The 20,357-nt window shown below is 42.7% G+C and overlaps 2 protein-coding genes across 2 annotated transcripts in view; both read right to left on the bottom strand.

Annotated features, from left to right (window-relative positions):
• The window catches only part of ell (elongation factor RNA polymerase II), a 34,613-nt gene extending 24,078 nt beyond the window's left edge, over positions 1 to 10,535 (bottom strand). Inside the window, exon 1 of the mRNA XM_005932449.2 lies at positions 10,228 to 10,535. Within this exon, the coding sequence (XP_005932511.1) occupies positions 10,228 to 10,362 (135 nt within the window). The 5' untranslated portion in view covers positions 10,363 to 10,535. The remainder of the gene's footprint in view (positions 1 to 10,227) is intronic.
• Positions 10,536 to 11,685: 1,150 nt separating this feature from the next.
• On the bottom strand, positions 11,686 to 20,109 carry fkbp8 (FKBP prolyl isomerase 8). The gene is made up of 9 exons (XM_005932450.3): positions 19,924 to 20,109; positions 19,115 to 19,376; positions 18,815 to 18,984; positions 18,612 to 18,700; positions 15,773 to 15,993; positions 15,413 to 15,585; positions 15,250 to 15,327; positions 13,250 to 13,387; positions 11,686 to 13,093 (listed from the first exon to the last, which is right to left on the bottom strand). Exons 2-9 carry the CDS (start codon positions 19,362 to 19,364, stop codon positions 13,007 to 13,009), a joined length of 1,206 nt encoding a protein of 401 aa, XP_005932512.1. The 5' UTR covers positions 19,365 to 19,376; positions 19,924 to 20,109; the 3' UTR covers positions 11,686 to 13,006.
• Between the last annotated feature and the right edge of the window lie 248 nt (positions 20,110 to 20,357).

Genomic DNA, 20,357 nt, shown 5'->3' on the forward strand with positions numbered 1-20,357 from the left:
TCTCTGCATTACTGTAGGGTCTTTACCTTACAACATAAAGAGCCTTGAGGTGACTGTTGTTGTGATTTGATGCTATTTAACTGAACTGTACTGAATGCGGAAAAAGAATGCAGTCTTTCCAGAACTGGTTTCTGGTAACAGCTTTAAAAGCCTAGCTTAACCTCGCTGTGTTCACTGTTTACTAATTAAACATAATGCACTGTAAAAAAAAAAAACAACAAAAAAAAACAAAAAAAAGAAAGAAAGACTGCTACTTGAAGCAGCAGTGTCTCAGAGACTCTAGTTCTATTATTTGAAGTTAAAGACTTTATTACGGAACAAAGGGAATGAAGCGAAGTAATCCTGGCAAAGCAACTCTGCTTATACTGTACTAAACTCATAATATTAGAAACCAAAAGAAAGGAAGAAGAGAGGGGGGAAAAAAGAAAATAAAAAAGCACAGCCTATCCGGGGACACCACACCTTTCATGGAGCCAGGCTCCCCGGTCTCCCCCCTGCAATGTTTAACGCAGCACCAGTTTTAGCACCCTATGCCCTCCCCCTCCCAGCAATGCTAACATACTGCTACCCTCAGCCTGTTCGTTTGAATGGGCTGCTGACATGTCACTATTCTCTGGGACCTGAGCCCAGAACGTTCCACAGAGCTAACCTTGGGGACACAGTACAGCTCCTGGCCTCAGACTGAGCATGCGGATGTCCCCACACAGTGCCTACTAGCAAGGAAATGAGGACCAGCAGGGACTTGGTGCCAAAGAGCTAATGAAGAAACTAAAAATCTAAAAATCTGTCAAAATGAAAGCTTAACTTCTGAGTGCTTATTTTCCCCCTATAGTATTAAAAAAAAAAAGCAAATGATGATTTAAAACTTGATTTTCAAAAAGAATGTAGAACGAGTCCTTTTCAACTGTAACGTACGATTGATGGCCAGCTTTGAAGCGACATCCACATCCACAACACAAACACAATACATCGCTAACGGAGTGCTACTTCACATTACCGCCGCTTCTGTTTTGGACGTGCAGAGAAGCAGAACACGGACTAACTTTTGCCTGTCTTCACACCTCATCAGTCACTGCAGAAAAATGTTCAAATCCAACCACATGTGCTCATTTCTAAAGAAAGAGGAGGGGGAGGAGGTCAAACGCTTTTTATGTTATAACCTCAACTGGGGCACACCTGATTTTAGTACAGCTCCGTTTTGCACTGCATCAGAGTATTACTCAGTCAGAATAGAGTCTCTTATACATTATGCAATGTTTACATCCAACAGTTAGGGAGTATCAGACACTATGTGAAAAATAATTCATGAAAAACATCTTTTCAAATCTGATTTCCAAACATTAGATCAAGTAATTGCAAATTAAGAGTTGGGGTAAAGAAGGCTTAGCTCCTTTTATTGACGCCACAGCTTTTGACTGCATTAGACATCCTCAGAAGTTATCCAATTTGTCAATGATCAGTTCAGATATTTATTCAGTGAGAAGTCCTCAGCATGCTTATAATTTACAATTGTCCTCCTTAAAAGGAAAAACAACAGTAAACCCTGACCTGAGCTTTTAAGATCTTGTTAGTGAGATTTTGGTATTTCCTAATCAAACCTTGCTCAGAGTTACCAAACATTTCATTAAACACATCATTAGCCTGCTTGGCCACAATCTTTTTAAAAGCTTAATAACAAAAATCTAAAGGGGTTCCTGACTATTAATGTGACAGGGTCAATAACTAGATGGCACACAGGAAATTACCACTCAGATTAACGCAGAAACTATGTGAATTTGATTAGTTACACAAGTGCAACTCTCCAACAATGCAGACTGCAGGGGAAGTAAAGGCATGTCTTTGTTTGGTTGTGAATGTGCACAGGAATAGCCAGGACTAAATCCCCATGGGTAGGACTGCAGTCAGGTGTTTAGTTGCATCACTGTCACACTTTTAAGGTGCTCCACCTGTCTAGGATTTCAGAGGTGGAAAGAGCACTATGTGCCATGTACTCTGCAGGGGTAAACTGGTACTGGGTGTTCCTAGTCATAATACGAAGTGTGCGTGCATTTCTGCAGTGCTTCTTTTGCGTGTCTAAACCCTGAAAATAGACGTGGCAGCACAATAGCACACACGTATAATTGGGCTAACTCTGTGTTCCATTTACTGTAAGATCTTCACCTCTAGAAGGAAACCCTTTGAAGGGTTTTAAGTTTTCCATCTTTTGATTCAGAGCTTCTTTTGATCGCGTGCTTGAATTGAAGCATTACTTTAGCCCTGCAACAAAGAAATGGTGCACACATAATCTGCACATGGCATCTGACAGGTTTTTTTTTGTTTTTTTTTTTTTAAACATACGCTTATGGCACAACAATTTAAAAACAAAACAAAACAAGACTACGCCTTGTGTCACCCTAAGCTTTTATTCTCTGTTTAATTACTACATGTATGTAAAACTTGAGTATAAAAACAGAAAGCAGTCTCATTACAAAGAGAGACATTTCTCTGAAAACTGAAGTGAGCAAAACAAACTAAACTCATTTAAGATCTTAATAGAAGTTCTTCAAATAGTCTTCTTCTTCTAAGGCCTTGACAAAAGTGATGTGAAAGTGGAGACTCAGCAGGCATTCAGAGGCTCCAGAAGAGCAAAAACAAGCAAATGGGCAAAACAGTAAGTTTACCAATTATGCAGAAAATGTTTCATTTGTCATTATAAACCTTTTACACACTTAAGACCATTAAGCTGGGCTGAATTCCCTGGACTGATAACTAAGATTTGATTTATTTTTTTTTTTAAATAAACAGGATCATTAGTAGTAGCTGGACTTTTTAATTAGTGCAACAATATGAACACTCAGGCTGTGCTGAAGACTGGTTGCCGCATCTCACACCATGTTGATACAGCCAGCAACAAACCACATGTTAGATTTTTTTAAATACTGAGATTACTAGTGTAGCAATAAGAGAGCTTCCTGCAGTAAGTTAATGAAATCTTATGATAATAGTGTTGCAAATTGAACACTATGAAATATGGAACCAACGGTGATTATAGTACCAGTGTGCAGGGAGTTCAGAGAACAGGTCTACAAAAATTAAAATGGTAAAAACGTGGTAATTCTCACGTTTAAGGTCATCGCCTCTGGCATTTCCTGACAGTTTTCCAGCCTGGGTGATATTCTTAGATCCCTGGAAATCCCTTTATGACCACTTGGGCTGTGACCTCTATTTCACCACGAACTTCAACTTCTCTTTCACACTGACCTGAATTTGTACAATGGATCATTACTGGTGATGAGAGGCGGGCTTCCAGCTTTGTTTGAGAAGTTTTACAATTTCCAAGCAGGAATCCAGGGATTAATGCAGATGCGCAGTTTTGAGGGGATCTCATAGAACTCCAAACAGACAGCTATACAAATCACCATGGTTCCGCAATACTTCACTTAGAAAATGCACAGCTGTACACTCACTGGACACTTTATTTGGTATACCTTGCAAATACTAGCTTGTACCGTGTTTTACGTTGAGACAGGCCTTTGTGGCAGAGATTCAACAATACTCAGACCAGCCCATCTGGCACCAGCAACCATGTTCACAGTCACTTAAATCACATTTCCACCCATTTGGATCCAATCAATTAATCCTTTATTTGTCAAAATTGCCCGTACACGTTGCGTGTTACGCGTAGGACTCAGGTAGTATTATGCTTAACACGTAGTACACCCAGTTTGAACTTCAGCACACTATCTTGACCACATCTGTGTGCAGTACATTCAGTACATGTTTTTAATAATGCTGCATCATTGGTGAAGAGTAAAAACAGCTGGACAACCCTCCGTACAGCTTTGTGACAACTTAACCACTGTCATGCAAACCACATTTGCACTGTTCTTCGTTTCCTGGCTTTTAAAAGTAATCTGTCCGTGATCTTACAGTAATATATTGAGTTTGGGAAGTAGCAATGATGGTGGGAGGTAGCTCAGAGCTACTTATTTAAATTTAAAAAGTGTAAGAAATTAATGTACCTCAGTTGTGCAACCGACCTGTGAACTGTGCAGTAGGGGTGCAACGATACACAAAATTCATGGTTCGGTTCAATATTTTGGTGTCACGGTTCGATATTTTTTCGATACAAAAAAAATGTTCACGCCTTTTTAATTTGTCATTTATTAAAATTATAAATATATATTTTAACTCTAAAAGTACAATTTCTAAATTTAATGTTGCTGAAACAACAAAATAATAAAAATAAATAAATCTATCTGACCGAGAAATCACTCATCTTTAGAAAAGAGAGTTTATTACAGAGAAATGGCTCTTTCCAAAATAAAAGCTATACTATACGCTTCTTCTGGGCTATATTCTCAGCAGCATCTTAAACATATCAGGTCCCCATAAGGAGAATCATGTGCTTGTTGTTTTTGTCTGCTTCCACTTGTCTTTGCACTAGGATGATGTCGGTGTAAATGTGCAGTCATATTCGTTGTGTTCCCACTAGTGCTGTCAGCGTTAATCTCGTTAAAATGACATTAACGCCATAACGTGGCAAATCTCCTTTAACGAGTTACAGCGGATCACCCCGTGCGTGGGGCTGGACGGCGTCAACATGTTAACAAGCTAACTGCGCTAACGCACTAGTTCCCACCAATTGAGCATTGCGTGGCACATCCAACATACTGTTTTACTTTTGTCCATGACGTGCTTACCATCAGGGTCATGCTTCACATGAAAACCAAGATAGTTCTAAACGCCAGATCTGAATGAGGGTGGGGGAGGTTCAGTTTCGGGTAGCGTTGAGGCAGCTTAGCTTCTGTCTTGCTAGCTTGCGCTCCGCTCAGTGGATCTGCACTCGACAGTGCAGCCTAGGCGGAGTAGTCGAATGCAGATCCACTGAGCGCTCAACACAGACAGCATCGTCAGAAGAAAAGTTGATAAAATAAATAAAAAATTTGTATTGTTCAATACATATGCGTACCGAACCGAAAGCACTGTATCGAACGGTTCAATATCGATACGAGTATTGTTGCACCCCTACTGTGAAGCCTGTTAATTTTAATCTGTGTGAACTGATCTTTGAGCTAGCACATGCAAAGTGTAATCACTGTCCAGTGTGTGTAGTTGAGCTACATTGACACCCTACAGATGGAAAAATTCAGTTTTCTTACTCCAACAGCATCGGAGGTCCAACACGAGAATAATTATTGTGTGTGTTCCAACCTGCTTTCTGAGGTAGAAACACACACAAGGATAGACGTGAACATAAAAGAGGAATCTCCTTTCAAACTCAGTCTTTTCAAATGTGGAAAAGCCTGCATTGAATTGGCAGATATTTCTTCAAGGTCCAGCCTAATTCAGGTTTTCTGAATTGATGAAGCAGTCTTTCATGTATTACGTCTGGGCATTTATTCTTTATCGCTACAACCCACTGAGCGAAGTAACACCTTTAAAAACGAAGGTTATGTGTGAATAAAACTCAAATGTGCATATAATTTGTTCTGGCGCCACAGTCACACTACTCATTTGTGCCTATTTTAAGCATTTATGATGCTCCACGTATGATTAAAAATTAAAAGACCAAACCATGACCCATGCACTGACTGAGCTCTTGGAAAGGACATACCAGGTCATGGAGACATTGTCACTTGTGGTAACCTTGCCACAGGGCACAGGAACACCATGACATTTAGAGTCGTATTTGGCCTTAGTGGTTATGGTCATCTCTTGCAGTGTCCCATGCTCTGCTGAAACTGAGGAGTAAGCATTCCTTAAATAACCATAGCGCTGGCATTAGCCAACTGGATTCATGCAACAAAATCCCCACCCAGGTTCTGTTACCTCCCCTACCGTTCCCATAAGGTCTGAGACGGGGTTAGGTGGCCAAGCCCCCAGCTTACTTACAACTTCCTTAGATACAAGTGCTTTAATGCAGAATTCGTCACCGTTAAAACTTATGCTCACAGATGAAAAACAACAGAAAGGGTGTCAATTTTTCACCCATGATGGAGAAACTCAAAAGTTCTTTATCTAGAGAAGACATTTAAGCTCTGGACAACAATTTGAGCAATTCAACAACTTTCTATCCTGACAATTCCGAAGGCAAAACATGCTTTCGGTTACACGTATCAGACAAATGCCACTTTAGGTTATGAAGAACTAGACTTAACGGAGCGCACTCACATCTCATACAACTCTTTATAAAGTTCAGGACTTCAAGCGAATAAAATGTGGAATATACTGCACATAAATCCAGACCATAGATCATCACGGGACTGATGCCAGCACTGATGTTTGTCCTCATGAATACAAAATTCATTCTTTTCCTCTCACTACAACACAAAAAACTTGTCAATGCCACTGGGACTAGCTACCCCTCACCAGTATTCCTGGTTTAAGTTATTATCATGCCAAATGTTTGTAAAATCTATCATTACCGAACGAAGCTTGGTTCCCTGTGCAGATACTGTGTGAAAGTCTTCAAGTCATTACACCTCATGACAGTGGTGTAAAAGTGAATTAGAAGCGAGTTTGTCGTTAAGACGAAGGTCAATTGGGCATTTCTATTGTCAAAACAGGTGTGAGTTGGGTCTGTGTGCATGAGAGAGCACGCACCTGTATGGGGGCTTTTGGACAAAAGGCTGTCTCTTTGATGGATGGACATGTTAAGTTTTAGATTTGAAACTGTCTTTTGAGATAGGAAAAAAAACCTAAAACCCCCAAGTACTATTTCAGCACACTAGTCAAGCTGTTTTTTCCTAGTACTGTGCTATAAAAGTCATGCAGACATAATTCAAAACTTATCTGTACTCTCCATAACCTTCAGCTCAGTGATGCCGGGTAGCCTTACTCATTTCCTTGCTTATGTCACAGCTAGTAGGAAGAGAAAAAAAAAAAAAAAAAAAAAAAGCGAGTGAGTCTCTGCTGGCAGTCCCGTAGCAGAAGCTCCAGTTCACCATGTCCTCAGACGTACCAAGAAAACCCCCCAGCTGACAGTCACGTCTCATTCAGCCAGCAGTGCAACAAGACATGCTTTATTAGACTAATACAGCATTTAAATGAACTGAATCAGCTTTCCGTCTGGTCCCGTGTTTTGTATTTTGTTAGCTTACAGAGGAATGTGATCAATAAGCCTTTAAAAATTTCTTGCTCTCCCACAAAGCAAAGCGTGTAGTGACTTCACTATGACACAATTAAGAGTTCACCTCTCTTCCTCTACCAGCTCACCCCAGCAGTTGGGTGCCAGCCAATGTTAGAACAATCAGGAACTCTAAGGGGGGGGAAAAGCAACAATGAAGGCAATTTAGGCTCAGGTTTGAGGCAGTGGCATGAGTGATAGGGATGTTTCTGAGAAACAACAGCAGAGATGGACCATACGGACCAAAGGGAGCGTAAACGGCACATAGCTTCAGTCTCAGATGATCCTGTTGATTTCTTTTTATTCAAATGAAGGCAGAGTTCTTATATTTATGACCTAATGAAAACGGATAACAGCCAACCACAGGCAAATAAGAATCCCCAAACTGACGTCAGTCCAACAACTCTCACCACAATTTATGGCATGTGAATGTAGGAAGACAGGGTCTTCAGTTGAGAAGAGCACCGCTCCTGAGCCCCAGTGTTAGCCTTTGTTTGGATTTCATTCCAGTGCTTTTAAATATGTAAAGCTCTCATTTGTGTAATTAACACAGCAGACACCAACATTACTAACATTATAAGACTGATTATCTTCTTTAGAGGACACACGTGCACACCTATGCAGGACTGCTCTGTGTCACATGGGTGGTTTAATAATCTCTCATCATCTGTCCAATGAACCTGTTGAAGTCATAAAAACAGTGCTTAACTGCCTCTGCAGTCTTGTGCTTATTGGCATATAGCAATCCCAAAACTAAGCAAGAGCTCAGAACCTGCCGACCTCAGAGATGCCGCTCAACACAAAAAGTTTGAATGCGAATCGTGAACCGTTGAGCCCGCCAAGAGCCAACATCCCCACAATGAGGCAGCAAAGTTTCTATCACCTTACTACTCCAAAACCACTCACTTCTCTATATCGTCCACACATCTGATTAGTCAGTAGCACAGTCATTCAAACTGTGAGTAAGAGTTAAGTCAAATAACAGGGAAAGAGGTCACGATAATCTCACAATGAGCTATACGAGTTTAGCAACACGTCTGCACGTCAGTTCAAGGGCCACTTTCAGGAGAGCATCTTCTGGATTGTGAAACAAGTTTTCAATTCCTCTGACATCCATGTTATCAAAGGAAACTTCCAGCTGACCAATTTCCTGTGTACTCTGAGTCGTTTAATGCAAATTTGAGCCTTTGCAGATTGGATGAGCACTGGGCAGCAGTTTATCCTCAAAGCTCTGCCAGTTCAGTGTTTGGAGCCCATTTCGGGAGGTAGCAACGACCAGCTGCCTCCTAAGGGAATTTCTAGTCCCACAGTTAAGACAGTGTTACCAAATCAGTAAGCAATGGCACTCTGTGACCTCCCACAGCTCATAGAAAACTGCCATATCGTTCATCTGGCCAACGAACGTACTAGAAGGGCAGCGGTTCTCCCCACTGGTGGGTTATAGAGTCATGTTATTGGGAAAAATACATGTGGAAAATTTAGCTTGGTTGTCAAACAGAAGAGTTTGACATCCACCGTGGAACAGGCACAGGACACAGACGGAGCTGTGAGGAGAGCATTTTCTTAGATTAATGGTTTAATTTACTCTGACCGATAAAAAGTTAAAAATCAAATAAATTGCCAGATATTTTCTGGCAGGTTCACCCATCGATAACCATAATAATCAGTTAATTTAGCATTTCTGCCAAATAAATACCAAGTGTTCCACAGTTTTAACAATTTGCTTGACTAATCTAACATATTCATATCTGCAATGAACTCTCACCTTAAAGTTTTGTTTTTCTAACCTGCACCCCTGGGAAATATCAGGAAGGCATGATTAAACGCTAAAGCTTAAGATCTGCGAGATAATAATAAGTTTCTGCCTCCTTCACGAGACTGGAGGCAGATGCCAGATGATGAAAGTTTTCATGGGAAGCAGTCAGGCTGGTAACAGCAGTGGACAATCGGTATGGCACGTTTTCAGCGGGTAACGTAAGAAAGCTCACATGGCATGTGTTTTCATAAAATTGTGGCCAAATGCACTGCTAACATATCTCTAAATCACAACACCAAAGTCCTAAATGATCATCATTTCCTAATATAACCATCACAGATACCTTCTAATGCTCATTCCTTCCATGTGCCTTGTATTTGATTAGGCAGACCTCTTCCTACAACTAGTGGCCACCCAGTTACCTGTCACAGTTTACTGTTGTGGATTGTCAGCTGCAGTCCTGCTATACACAGCCACTGAAGCTGGAGATAAGGCCCTTTCCTCCTGGCCTGTCAGCTTTTCCCTGTCAAATATTTATAGAAGCTGAAACGTTAGATGGCCACCATCAGACTTAAAGCTGTGGACACAAGAGGCCGAGTAAGAGCAAAAAGCAACCCAGAAACCCACGAGCTGAATCTAGTGTCCAGTAACTTCAGACAATGTCTAAAGCTGTAAACTGAACATGATGAGCATTTACTGGATGTGAGGAGGGGGGTTGGGTAAAAAAAAATGCCCATGTTTCGCATGAATACCGAGTACTTTTTCAAAGTATTCACTGCCGAGCCAAGGCTTTGAGAGAGGTAACAGCTTAAAGTGAGCGGACAGGGCTCAGATAACCGACGGCACCAGATACCCTCATGTGTGGGCAGTTTGATGGCTAGTTTAGCTAGCAAGGTTTGCCCCCCCCCACCACCACCCCCCAAAAAAAAAAAAAAAAACAGGAGAGAAATGACAGGGGTACCAAACTTTCTGGAAACATCTGTACACGCGCCATAAATGACTAATTTTCACTGATAATTCTTCTACGTTATAAAAAGACGTATTTAAGCAAGACAAGTGGCCGATACCAAGTTTACACAGAGAGGCTGAAACAACGCGATGAAGTAAGCGGGCTGCGGGTCCAGTGGCACCGGGCTGGAGTGAGGGGTGTCTGGGTGTAGCTACAAAAACACGGAAAACCCACCGAGCACCCGGCCACAGCCGGGGCTCGCTAAAAACTACACGCTCATCAAACCGAACTGGCCGTGGACCTCAGCGTGAAGGCAGGCGGAGCGGGGACCGACCTCCCTCCGCCTGTCACAGCCGCCAGCACGGACTTCGGGAGCCGACCGGGACGGCACGGAACCGAAAAGGCGCCGCTTACCCTGCTGCTCTGGTAGGCTTCGAACGCCTTCAGCGCGCTGTCAGTGAGTTTGACGTGAAACACGGAGACATTGCTGCCGTTGCTCACTCTTCCACAGGACAGTCCGTAACACTGCTCCTCCTTCAGCGCCGCCATCTTGCTCTCGCTCCCACCACCACGCGCACGGACGCGCTCTGCCGTAAACCGAGAAGTCCCGGTGCTTTTCAATGAATATGCAGCAACGAGCCGGGGAGCGAGGAAGCCCCGTGGGCAAAGCCCGAGTGTCTGCTCAGAAATAATAACGACGACGACGATGATGATGATGATGATGATGACACTTTACAGCGTCACACCTGTGTTGCTTTTATAAGTTTGGTAACTGAGCGATGTTAAATTGTTTCAATATTTTGAACACTTAAAACTAATTGATATTTTAGATGACTTTGATTTTTTTTCCTGGATATTTTGTAATTATGTCATTTTATTAACGACTGAAAAATATACACTGACTATATGAACCAGCACTACCCAGCAGAAACGCGTAGGTAGAGGGAAACGATAGGTCATCAGATTACGTCAGCGAAACGTCAATGTCTGAAGGCAAGAACACACACACCATGATGGTTTGGGTATAGTCACAACACCCGAGAATGTCCGCTTGTAAACCAATAAAACATGGACAGTGACTCTATCTCTGATTTAATTCATTTAACTGTCTCTGTGATGTTTTGGCTTCATGCTGAGAACGAGCACTCCAGATGTGTTGATCGAGAAGGAGCTTCACCATGTCTTGGAGAGGAGATGAGTGTCCTCATGCAGTGTGATCCTGCATGAGGAAGTCAGGAGTGACTGTATGTGAGAGAGGTGCAGGACATGTACAAGGAGCAGGTGGAGGTATGTACCGGAGAGAAGCGGAATAAAAGTCAAGAACAAGAGAGAATACCTGTGTGTGATTGGGAGGTGGATCAGCAAAAGAGAGGTATAGAAGTGAGTGTAAGCAGGGTGATTTTGGTTTATAAGCTGGTAGTGAGAGCTGCTGTGATGAAAGAAGTACAGGAAATAAGTCCAACAGAGGGACAGCTCAGAGTCAGAGAGATGAGGTGGTTTGCACATGTGCAAAGGAAGGAGAGTGGATATCCTGGACAGAGGATGATAAAGATGTAGCTGCCAGGCAGGAGGAAAAGATCAGCCCAGAGGAGGATCATGGATGTAGGGAAGGAGAACATGCAGAGGGCTGGTGTGACGAAGTAAGATGCTTGGATAGGAGGAGATGCTAAGGGGAACCTCAGAATGGAGCTGCCCAACTATGACTGACTTAGAAAAGCAGAAGAAAACAGGCAGATGATCTGGAGCATGTTCTCCACGTTCTCTATTAAAAGACATGGATGCAGCAGAGCAGCTGCGGTCCTTTTATGAATCAGTGCAACAGTCGATATCTGTGAAACACAACTGCAGAAAGTGACACAAAGGAAACCGTAGTCTCATGACCGACATGTTTTATTGGGATCAATACAAAATTAACAAATGCATGGAATGGCATAATTACTTTAATCAGCAAGTGTTACGAGTCGATGCGGCTACCAGCTACTCTGATGAAAGCACAGATTTACTGGAGTCGCATTTACTCTAGGTAGGAAAGCAGTAAAATAAATTAACACCAAATGGAACTTAATTTAAGGCAAACTACACAAAAAAATTACAAAGGTGGAAAAAAAACAAACCCACGCACGCACTCAACATGGCCTTCAGAGAATCATCCTTCCAACATTTGGTCTTAATTGTGATACTGAGGTATAATTTACTGAAAATGAAAAATAAACTCCACTTTCACCCATCTGCTGAGAAATTACCTGTACCGTACTCTGCTGTCACTTTAAAGGGAAAAACTGCATCTCAATTAGGGGAAAATATATATTATATACATCTACATTTCTCCTTTTCTGGCGGTTGAATGATGGTACACATGACAGAGAATGAATAAATCTCCTGGTTTTAAAATGTAATCCCGCAGTCATGTGCTAAATAATGTACGCTGCCTCTGATTGTTGCTTTCCCTCTGCTTTCGGAGAGGTGTCTGCGTTACCTGCGACTCTTCGTGAGGCGTTTCTCACTCGCAGGCTCCTTCGTAGTTCCTAATGACGTGGGCACAATTTTAAGACCATCTCTCTGCACCCCCACAAACTTCAGCGTACACCCACCAACTTAAACATATCCAAAGACTGCAGTACTGCTCTACAGGTGTTTCAATAATAGTGTGTATGTGTGTAGAATCAGTACAAAGGGTCACAGAGGTAGTGCACAATGTAGAGCATCATTAGAAACGTGTGTGTGTGCGCCATTAGAAAGTGAAATTGTGTCTCTTGCATAATAAATATTACTTCAAATGCACAATCTGACACTGAACTATAGCAACAAATGGTAACATTTCACAGCAGCTGATTTCTTTTTTCTTAAATCTATTTTTACACTTTTCGCTTCAGCGTTCCGATAATTGCTTTGAACTACCAGACTGGAAAAACGATGGCAGCAAAAGAAAAGATTCAAAACGACAGATATTATTAAACCTACACATTTACAAGGTTGGAATTACATCTCCCATATTACATCATTACCGATGACGTCGAATTTGTCACAAAGTTCTCAAACATAGCAGAGAGGAGAGAGTGACGGCGAAGAGGCAACTGACCGACTGACATTTCCACCTCCTTTGACCAAAGGTCAGAAGGCACTGCCAGATGTGCTTTTGTGTTTCGGCTGGCCCGCTGCGTGGGACTGGTCAGGCCGTCGCTACAGGTTCGCATCAATTTCTAGCAGCTATGACAACAGATAAGGCTACGCCGCCGATGGCTACTGCCGTGGCGCCAAAAAGCCACTTCCAGCTGAGACCCTGGGGAAACAGAAGTAGAGTGCATGTTAAGCAAGTCGAATGATTTGTTGACTCACTGAAAAGCTCAAACAAACAAAACTCCACATCCTGTTTTATTGGTAATACTGATTAAGTCTGAACCACAGGTTTAACTCCGTGTTTTAGCGACAGTCTCACCCATGAAGACTTGGCGCGTGGTTTCTGCGTGCTGCTGTTATCAGAGTGGTTACCGAGCATCTTCTTATACATGGCCTGCTCTGCTCCCCGCTGCTCCGAGTGCTTCTTCACCAGCTTGGAGAGCTCAGCGTGGATCGTCTGCACACAACAGGCGAGACAATTAGACGATTCAAAGCTGCTCTTCAGTCTAGCACACCTGCTGACGTGCAGGACACGCAGCCGGAGTGCCGATTTCTGCGTCCCACGTACGTCAGGACGACGATAAGCAGAAAACACAGCTTTGCAAGAGGAATACGACCAATATTTTTCAGTACTGATGAAACACTTAACATAATCGAATCCTGGTGAAACATGAAATTTGATTTGTGTATGCATGTTTTTGTCTTCCAAGAAATCATTTTGCCCACATGGTGACAATTATTCCAGGATATGGGTCTAGTTATTGTTCCAGGATGGTCTGCTACATGAGTCACTTGCTAGTGACTAAGCAAACTAGCTTTTTCAGACACAAAAACTTTTTCTGCTTAGTAAAACAACCTGATCAAAGATTGAGTTTACAGTAATGTTCACTTAACCGTGTATTCTGTCTGTGGAAATGTTTCAACACAAAGGATTTGTCAGTTTCCACCTAAGACGCCGCAATGGTACCATCAACCGCTCACCAAAGACACAAAACTGACAGATGACTAACTTGTCCCTGAGAGAAATGATAAGGGTAAACTAAACATCCTGTTCTAGGAGCACGTGTGTCCAAACGCTGTGCTGAGACGTTCGAAGGCAGTCTAAATTGGACCCGTCATATCCACATGTCATTTCAAAAAAGTAAATAGACAGGAAAATCATCTCTCACGCATCCGAGTTTGAGATGGGGGTGTGAATGGCTGACACCAGTGAAGAAGAAAAAAAGCAGACAGTGTGTCTATTAGAGAAGAGGACGAAAGTGCGTCATCCTGTCACTTCATACGCCTGCGCCTGTCCAAGACCGCCTCATTTATTATAACGAGAGTGCCGCGGTATTGTTGACGCTTCTTGCTGTTAGAACACGGGTTATTTAAGGAGTCTTTTCAGTTTTTGTGGCATATTTTAGCATTAAAAAGGGAAATATAGCACCAAATTAGAAACATGGTGACACACAATGATGACTCTTATGAAATCTGAATTCTCCCCCCCCCCCAGTTTAATTCAGTTTCTTAATCTACTTTGTTTTTAAATGTAGCTTTGGCACATTTCATTTTAATACCTCTGGTTTATTCCATTTGCTACACCTCTGTACATGTTTCAGATTTGCAGATATCAGACATTTAGCTGCATTTCTCCAACTACTCTCAAAGGCCCATTAACTTAGCAATTCACCCGAGCAACAGAAACACTCCATTATACTTGCACTGTGTGTGTTGGCTGAAAAGAGGTATGCAGGCCATGTGCTGTTTGACAGATTTGTGTAGGACTGAAGTGGGGAGTTCTGGGCACGAGCACCAAGTTGCTGCAGCTTACAGCTGATCCAAGAAGCCCACACGTTTAGACGAGTTTCGTCAAACGGCCTCGCGTTGCCAAAGAACCACGTATACCCGGCTGTATAAGCAGAACAGAAACACTTTATGTGCTGGATGTGAGTAGAACCTATTCAGATCAACAATCTGGAGACGGACCCCTTAAATTGATCAATTGGCTCTAAAAATAGAGATACTTTACCCTATAGCCCCATCTGCTGGCCATAGGAACACAGTTATTTGTCAACACCACAACATGTAGCCATGTTGATTAGCACTGTTGCTCCAGGTACTCTGGATTCCCCTCACAGTCCAAAGTAACTGGTGATGCTGAACTGCCCATAGGTGTGAATGTGGGTGTGAACGCTCGTCTGTCTCCGTGTTAGGCCTGCGACAGACTGGCCACCTGTCTACCCCGCCTCTTTCCCTTCATGTAGCTGAGATAGCGCTCACCCAACCGCCCGCAGGACCCTGATAAAGATAAGAGAAAGAATGGATGGCCAAAAATACCTTGTTGCTTGGTTCCAGTTTAAGTGCCTTCCTTAAAGTCTGGATGGCATCTGTGAATTCACCTTGCAAGGCCAGCACCTAAAGCAAAGACAGGTACCCGTGAATAAGAGAACCAACGAGTTTACTGACAGAAGGAAACCGAAAGCACGAGAGCTACGCGCACCTTGCCCATGCGGAAAAGTGCCTTTATGTTGTCTGGCTGGTGTTCGAGTGCTGACACGCAGGACTTGAGCGCTGCATCGTAGTGGTCCAGTTTCAGCTGAGAAGCAGCCATGTTGTTTAGACACTTCACTTTCACATCCAAAAGCCCCTCTTCCTCCTCGGGGGTGATGTCAACTACAGCAGGAACAAAAGAAGAAGAAGTTAAAAAAAAAAAAAAAAAAAGAACAGTGCAAGTTATTATTCAAATGGTGCGTCATTACATTAGAGGAACACTGGTTAAGCTAATAATGTCTTTTCACTACAACAGCCAAATCCAAATTTACAGGACTGCATCGTCAACGTGAGCATCGGCAGATCTCACCTTTAGAACTAGACTCAGTTATCTGCAGGGCAATGCTATACGAATTGACAGCAAAGGCGTAGTCTCCGCGCTGATAATGGGCATTGCCCCGCTCTCTCTTTTGGCTGGCCAGGGCAATCTTCTCCGCAGGGGGTAGCAGCTCCAGGTCTGGAGCATCAGTAGCTTCCAGCAGTTTCACTTCTAGGGACAGCTCAGCATTTGCAGGAACTGCAGGTTCAAGACTAGAAAGTGAAAGACAAACAATCAGAGGCAGGGTTTAAGAGAGTAAAAGTCAACAATCACTGGATTACACAGGAAACAGGACCTGTCACATGTCCCCACATAGAACGGAAAACCGTTTTTGTACAGTAAAAAGTAGGTTTAGCTTTTTAAAATGTAGTGCTTGGAAGCGTTTTTTTTTTTTAAATTGACATTTAAGTCTGGATTAGAGATTAGCTTAACCTGTGCACAGAGCCGTCCAGGTTTGCTTCAGCGTTTGGAGATGTATTTCTTTAGGCGTCCTGATGATGGATCACTTACATTTCTAAAAAGATGCTTAAAAAATAAAAAAAATAAAATCTCCACAGAACAGCAGCCTCTGGCAGCAATATTAAAACTGCTGAATGAAGGGTAGTTTGGTCCGAGGAAAGAAACCACTGCACTTTTCTACATAATGAAAAGAGAAAAAGCCTGCAGTGCAGAGGAGCACTACAGCTTTCCTTCAATTTTCAGCTCATATGAAAGTTAGGAACTTCATTATGATCACAATGTAGCACTGCATCAAAGACGCACATAATCAAATGAAGAAAACAAAAAAACAACCTAAAAATCTTCTGAAATAAAAACATGGACTTCTTTATGAACTGAAGACCACCAGTGACGGGTACAGCATCACTCTTCTCACTCGCTCCCTCTCTTTTTTATTAACACACACAAGTGTGGAAGAGCATTTTCATTCATCGAGTACTTTTTACATTGTGATATTACTATGTTTTCTTATATAAAAGTATTCTGCAGCTATTGAAAACATTACATTAAAGTTTACAAGCAGTAATTAGATACATCCACAGTCAGACGATTGAACACTGCTGCGTTCGCGAGTCTAAAAATACTCTCAGGTTTAATGAATGCGCAGAATCAATAAAGCGTTTCTTTGAGATGCCACCAGCTACTGGGCAGACAACAACGCCTCTCTGTGTCTCTCTCGAGATGGGCGATATAAACAAAAATCAGAAAGATGAGAGCTGCACAAACCAGTGTGACTCGGCAGCTCTGTGGGGAATGATGGGGTGTGCAGTGCCATGAAAAAAAGTATTTCCCCTTCCCAATGTATTATTTATTTGCATATCTGTCACATTTCAATGTTTCAGATTAAATTAATTGGGGGGGGGTATCCGAAAAAGTAACTGCTCCCCTTGTGAAATGATAAATGAACTGCGGCCTGATCACTGTCAGAGCTGCTGAATCACTTCAATAGAAGCTGTCTCACAAAGTGAAGCAGGCTAAAAGGTTTAAAGAAACAGCTGAGAAACAAAGTCACTGACATCCATCAGTCTGGAAAAGATTACAGAGACATTTCTGAGGCTCTGGGACTCCAGTGAACCACAGTGAGATCCATTTTCCGCACATGGAGAAACTGGGAACGGTGCTGAACCTTCACAGGAGTGAGCGGCCAACCAAAATTCACCCAAGAGGTCACAGAAGAACTAGAACAACAAGGCCAGAGGTCATGACTCAACCATAAGAAAGAGACTGGGCAAAAATGGCCTTCATGGGAGAGTCCAAGGAGAACACCACTGCTGACCAAGAAGATCACAAAGGCTCGTCTCACATCTGCCAACAAACAGCGGGATGATCCCAGAGACTCCTGGGAAAATCTTCTGACTGATGAGACAGAAGCTGAACTTTCTGGAAGGTTTGAGTCCCGTTACATCTGCATCAGACTAACAGCGTTTCATAAAGAGAACATCCCAGCAGCAGGTGGACACAGTGGTGGTAGTGTGATGGTCTGGGGGGCTCTGCTGCTCCAGGACGTCTCGCTGTAACTGAGGAAACCATGAATTCTGCTCCATACCAGAAGGAGGATGTCCGCAAAGCACTTCATGTCCCGAAGCTTAAGCGAAATCAAGCAGCAGAGCAATGATCCAAACAGCAGCAAGTCCACCTCTGATTGGCTCAGAAAGACTAAATGAATGTTTTGGAGTGTCCAGGTCAAAGTCTGGACTTAAATCAGACTGTGCTGCTTCAGCGGGACCTTAAACAGCCGTTCATGCTGGAAAACCCTCCAATGTGTCTGAATTAAAGCATTTCTGCAAAGAAGAGTGGGCTAAAGTTCCTCCACAGTGACGTGAAAGACTCACTGAAGGCATCACAAATGCCTGGTGGTGGAACAGCCAGTTATCAGGTTTAGGGGGTAATTACTTTTTGATTTTTGTTGTTTGATTGTTGGGTTTTCCCTGTTCCTGTTACAATATTAAATCACTATGAGATTATTATTGTAGAAGGATTCCTCTGTTTTAATTGGTTAATTTAAAGCTCTTTATAAACCATTTTGTAACCTCTAACTAGAACCACACCAATAGATCGGCTAATATTAGCTATGTGCCGATACGGCCTTATCGGCCACGATAACCCTCACTTAACTCTAAAAACTGTTGTGAGAAACGGTGGTACAAGCCAAAACCTGTGCTCTCCAAAGTGTGATCAGAAAGTCACTAAAGCTTCATTAGATAAGTGGACAAGACAGAGAACTGAAACCCACTTTTAAATGAATTAGCATTGTGAGAAGGCCATTATTAAACTTTGATACAAAAAGTTTAAAAATAACAACATGCAAAAACAGCCTCAAACACTTCCTTACCTTCCTCTGGCACCATATGCATATTTGGCATCAGTCTGGATGAGCGCCTCCTCTCCCATCGCCATGAGCTGGACTGTCAGATCCAGTGCCTGAAAAGGAGAAAAGCTCTCTTCAGAAAATTAAGGAATCACACATGAAGTGTGCAAATTCCGCACACAAACTTCTGCAAAGGGCATTAATAAACTAATCTAACAGGTCTTTACCTGGATTACATCACCATCTCCCAAAGTGAAAGCGAGATCAGGCTTCTCCTCTACTAAAGTCCCGTCCACCAGGCTCGTTTTAAGACGGATTTTCACATTCTGTCCTTTCTGTGGTCGACTGTCTCGCCCTTCGCCTTCCTTCAGGACTTTTTTCTTCAACTGCCCATTACCTGGAATTAGACACGGTCACATGTATTACAACACTGACCACTGTCCATATCAGGCTCAATGCCCATCACTAATCAAGGAAAGTGCAGCACAGCCTACACTGCTGTGGAGCACATCATGGGTCCTACATACCCAAAACATCCAGCCATTCATCGACTTGACCTGTAGGGTCGGGGTCAGCGTTTGCATTTTCTGAATGTGTGGGTTTCACCTTCCCTTCCCCGGCATCTTCCAGAGGAGGCGGCTCGTCGTCGTCAATGTCTTCCTCATCTAAAACCTCGAAGTCTTCTCCGCTGTCCAACAGCGACGTTTTGCTGTTCTTCTTTGCTGATTGCGCATTATCGTGGCTAGCCGACTCCATAATCTCCTCTCTGTCAGTCATTAGCAGACCCCTCTGGTAAAAAAAGAAAAGAAAAAAAGACGGGAGACAACGTAAAAAATGATCCTTTCCCTAACTCTTAATGTGTGTGTGCCCTCCCAAAACACGGAGTCCAATTCAGATTAAAGCCCAAAAACAGTGTTTAAAGATCCCCTGTCAGTCACACACCACTGAGCTTGTTACAGGCTAACAGCACTGAAATAAAACCTGCTTTCGCTCTGAATCGATCGGGATTATTGATCGATTTTAGCGTGACGTGATGCCATTTCACCTCAACATTACATGTTAACTGCTGTTCTACAGCAAGAAAGCCAACCACACGTTTCCAGAAGTTTCTAACAAGTTGCCCTGCTGTCATGTGTTCCCACACGGATGGGAGGCTGCTGCTAGCACACGTTAGCCGAGGATGTACAGCTAGCTAGCTGCTAGTTGTCAACATTAAATTAGCAATTTTTTTACTGTCTCTGAGTGTTTATCACTGCTTATACCGATCCCCGATGGAGTGAGTCAGAGTTAGGGATTTTATAATAAAAAGCCTGTATCAAAATAACCGGACACTTACCCTGAAATTGTCTGTGAAGAGCCGTGTTTTGGTTCTGAGCAGTCTCCTTTAGCTCGCAGTGCTGAAGTTAGGTTGCTGTTGGGGAACATGAAGCCAGTGAGACCTGGATGTGTCGCTGCATACCAATATCAACCTGACTTCGCCACGATCTGTTAACAGCCCCAAGCAGGCTGCTTCCTGTTAACCTTGAGACCCTGAACGTTTATTGGATGTTTCATGCTTATTGATAATTTACCTCAGAGGCAGCGATGTACGCCTGCAGCTGCTATTTGTAATGATATAAAATGACTTAGTTTTGCTAGTTTACAACACCGATGAACACACTGAAAGCTAAGAACACTCAAAATGTATTAAATTAAAAACAAAACAAGACAGTTGGTATCAGTGATTTAGGGGGTGAATTTACACATGAAGACTTTGTGTGCAGCTCTCTA

Source organism: Haplochromis burtoni, unplaced genomic scaffold (assembly GCF_018398535.1).
Source record: "Haplochromis burtoni strain Fernald_Lab_line unplaced genomic scaffold, NCSU_Asbu1 Contig_13, whole genome shotgun sequence".
NCBI classification, from domain to species: Eukaryota; Metazoa; Chordata; class Actinopteri; order Cichliformes; family Cichlidae; genus Haplochromis; species Haplochromis burtoni.

Bases quoted from the DNA above. Each gene is read 5' to 3' on its own strand.
- fkbp8 (XM_005932450.3), bottom strand. From the start codon at position 19,364: ATGACTGACAGAGAGGAGATTATGGAGTCGGCTAGCCACGATAATGCG. The intron at 18,985-19,114 runs GTATGTAGGACC...GTCTAATTCCAG, and splicing joins TGAATGGCTGGATGTTTTGG to GTAATGGGCAGTTGAAGAAA. The intron at 13,388-15,249 runs GTATTTTTGGCC...TGTTGTGTGCAG, and splicing joins AACTGGAACCAAGCAACAAG to ACGATCCACGCTGAGCTCTC.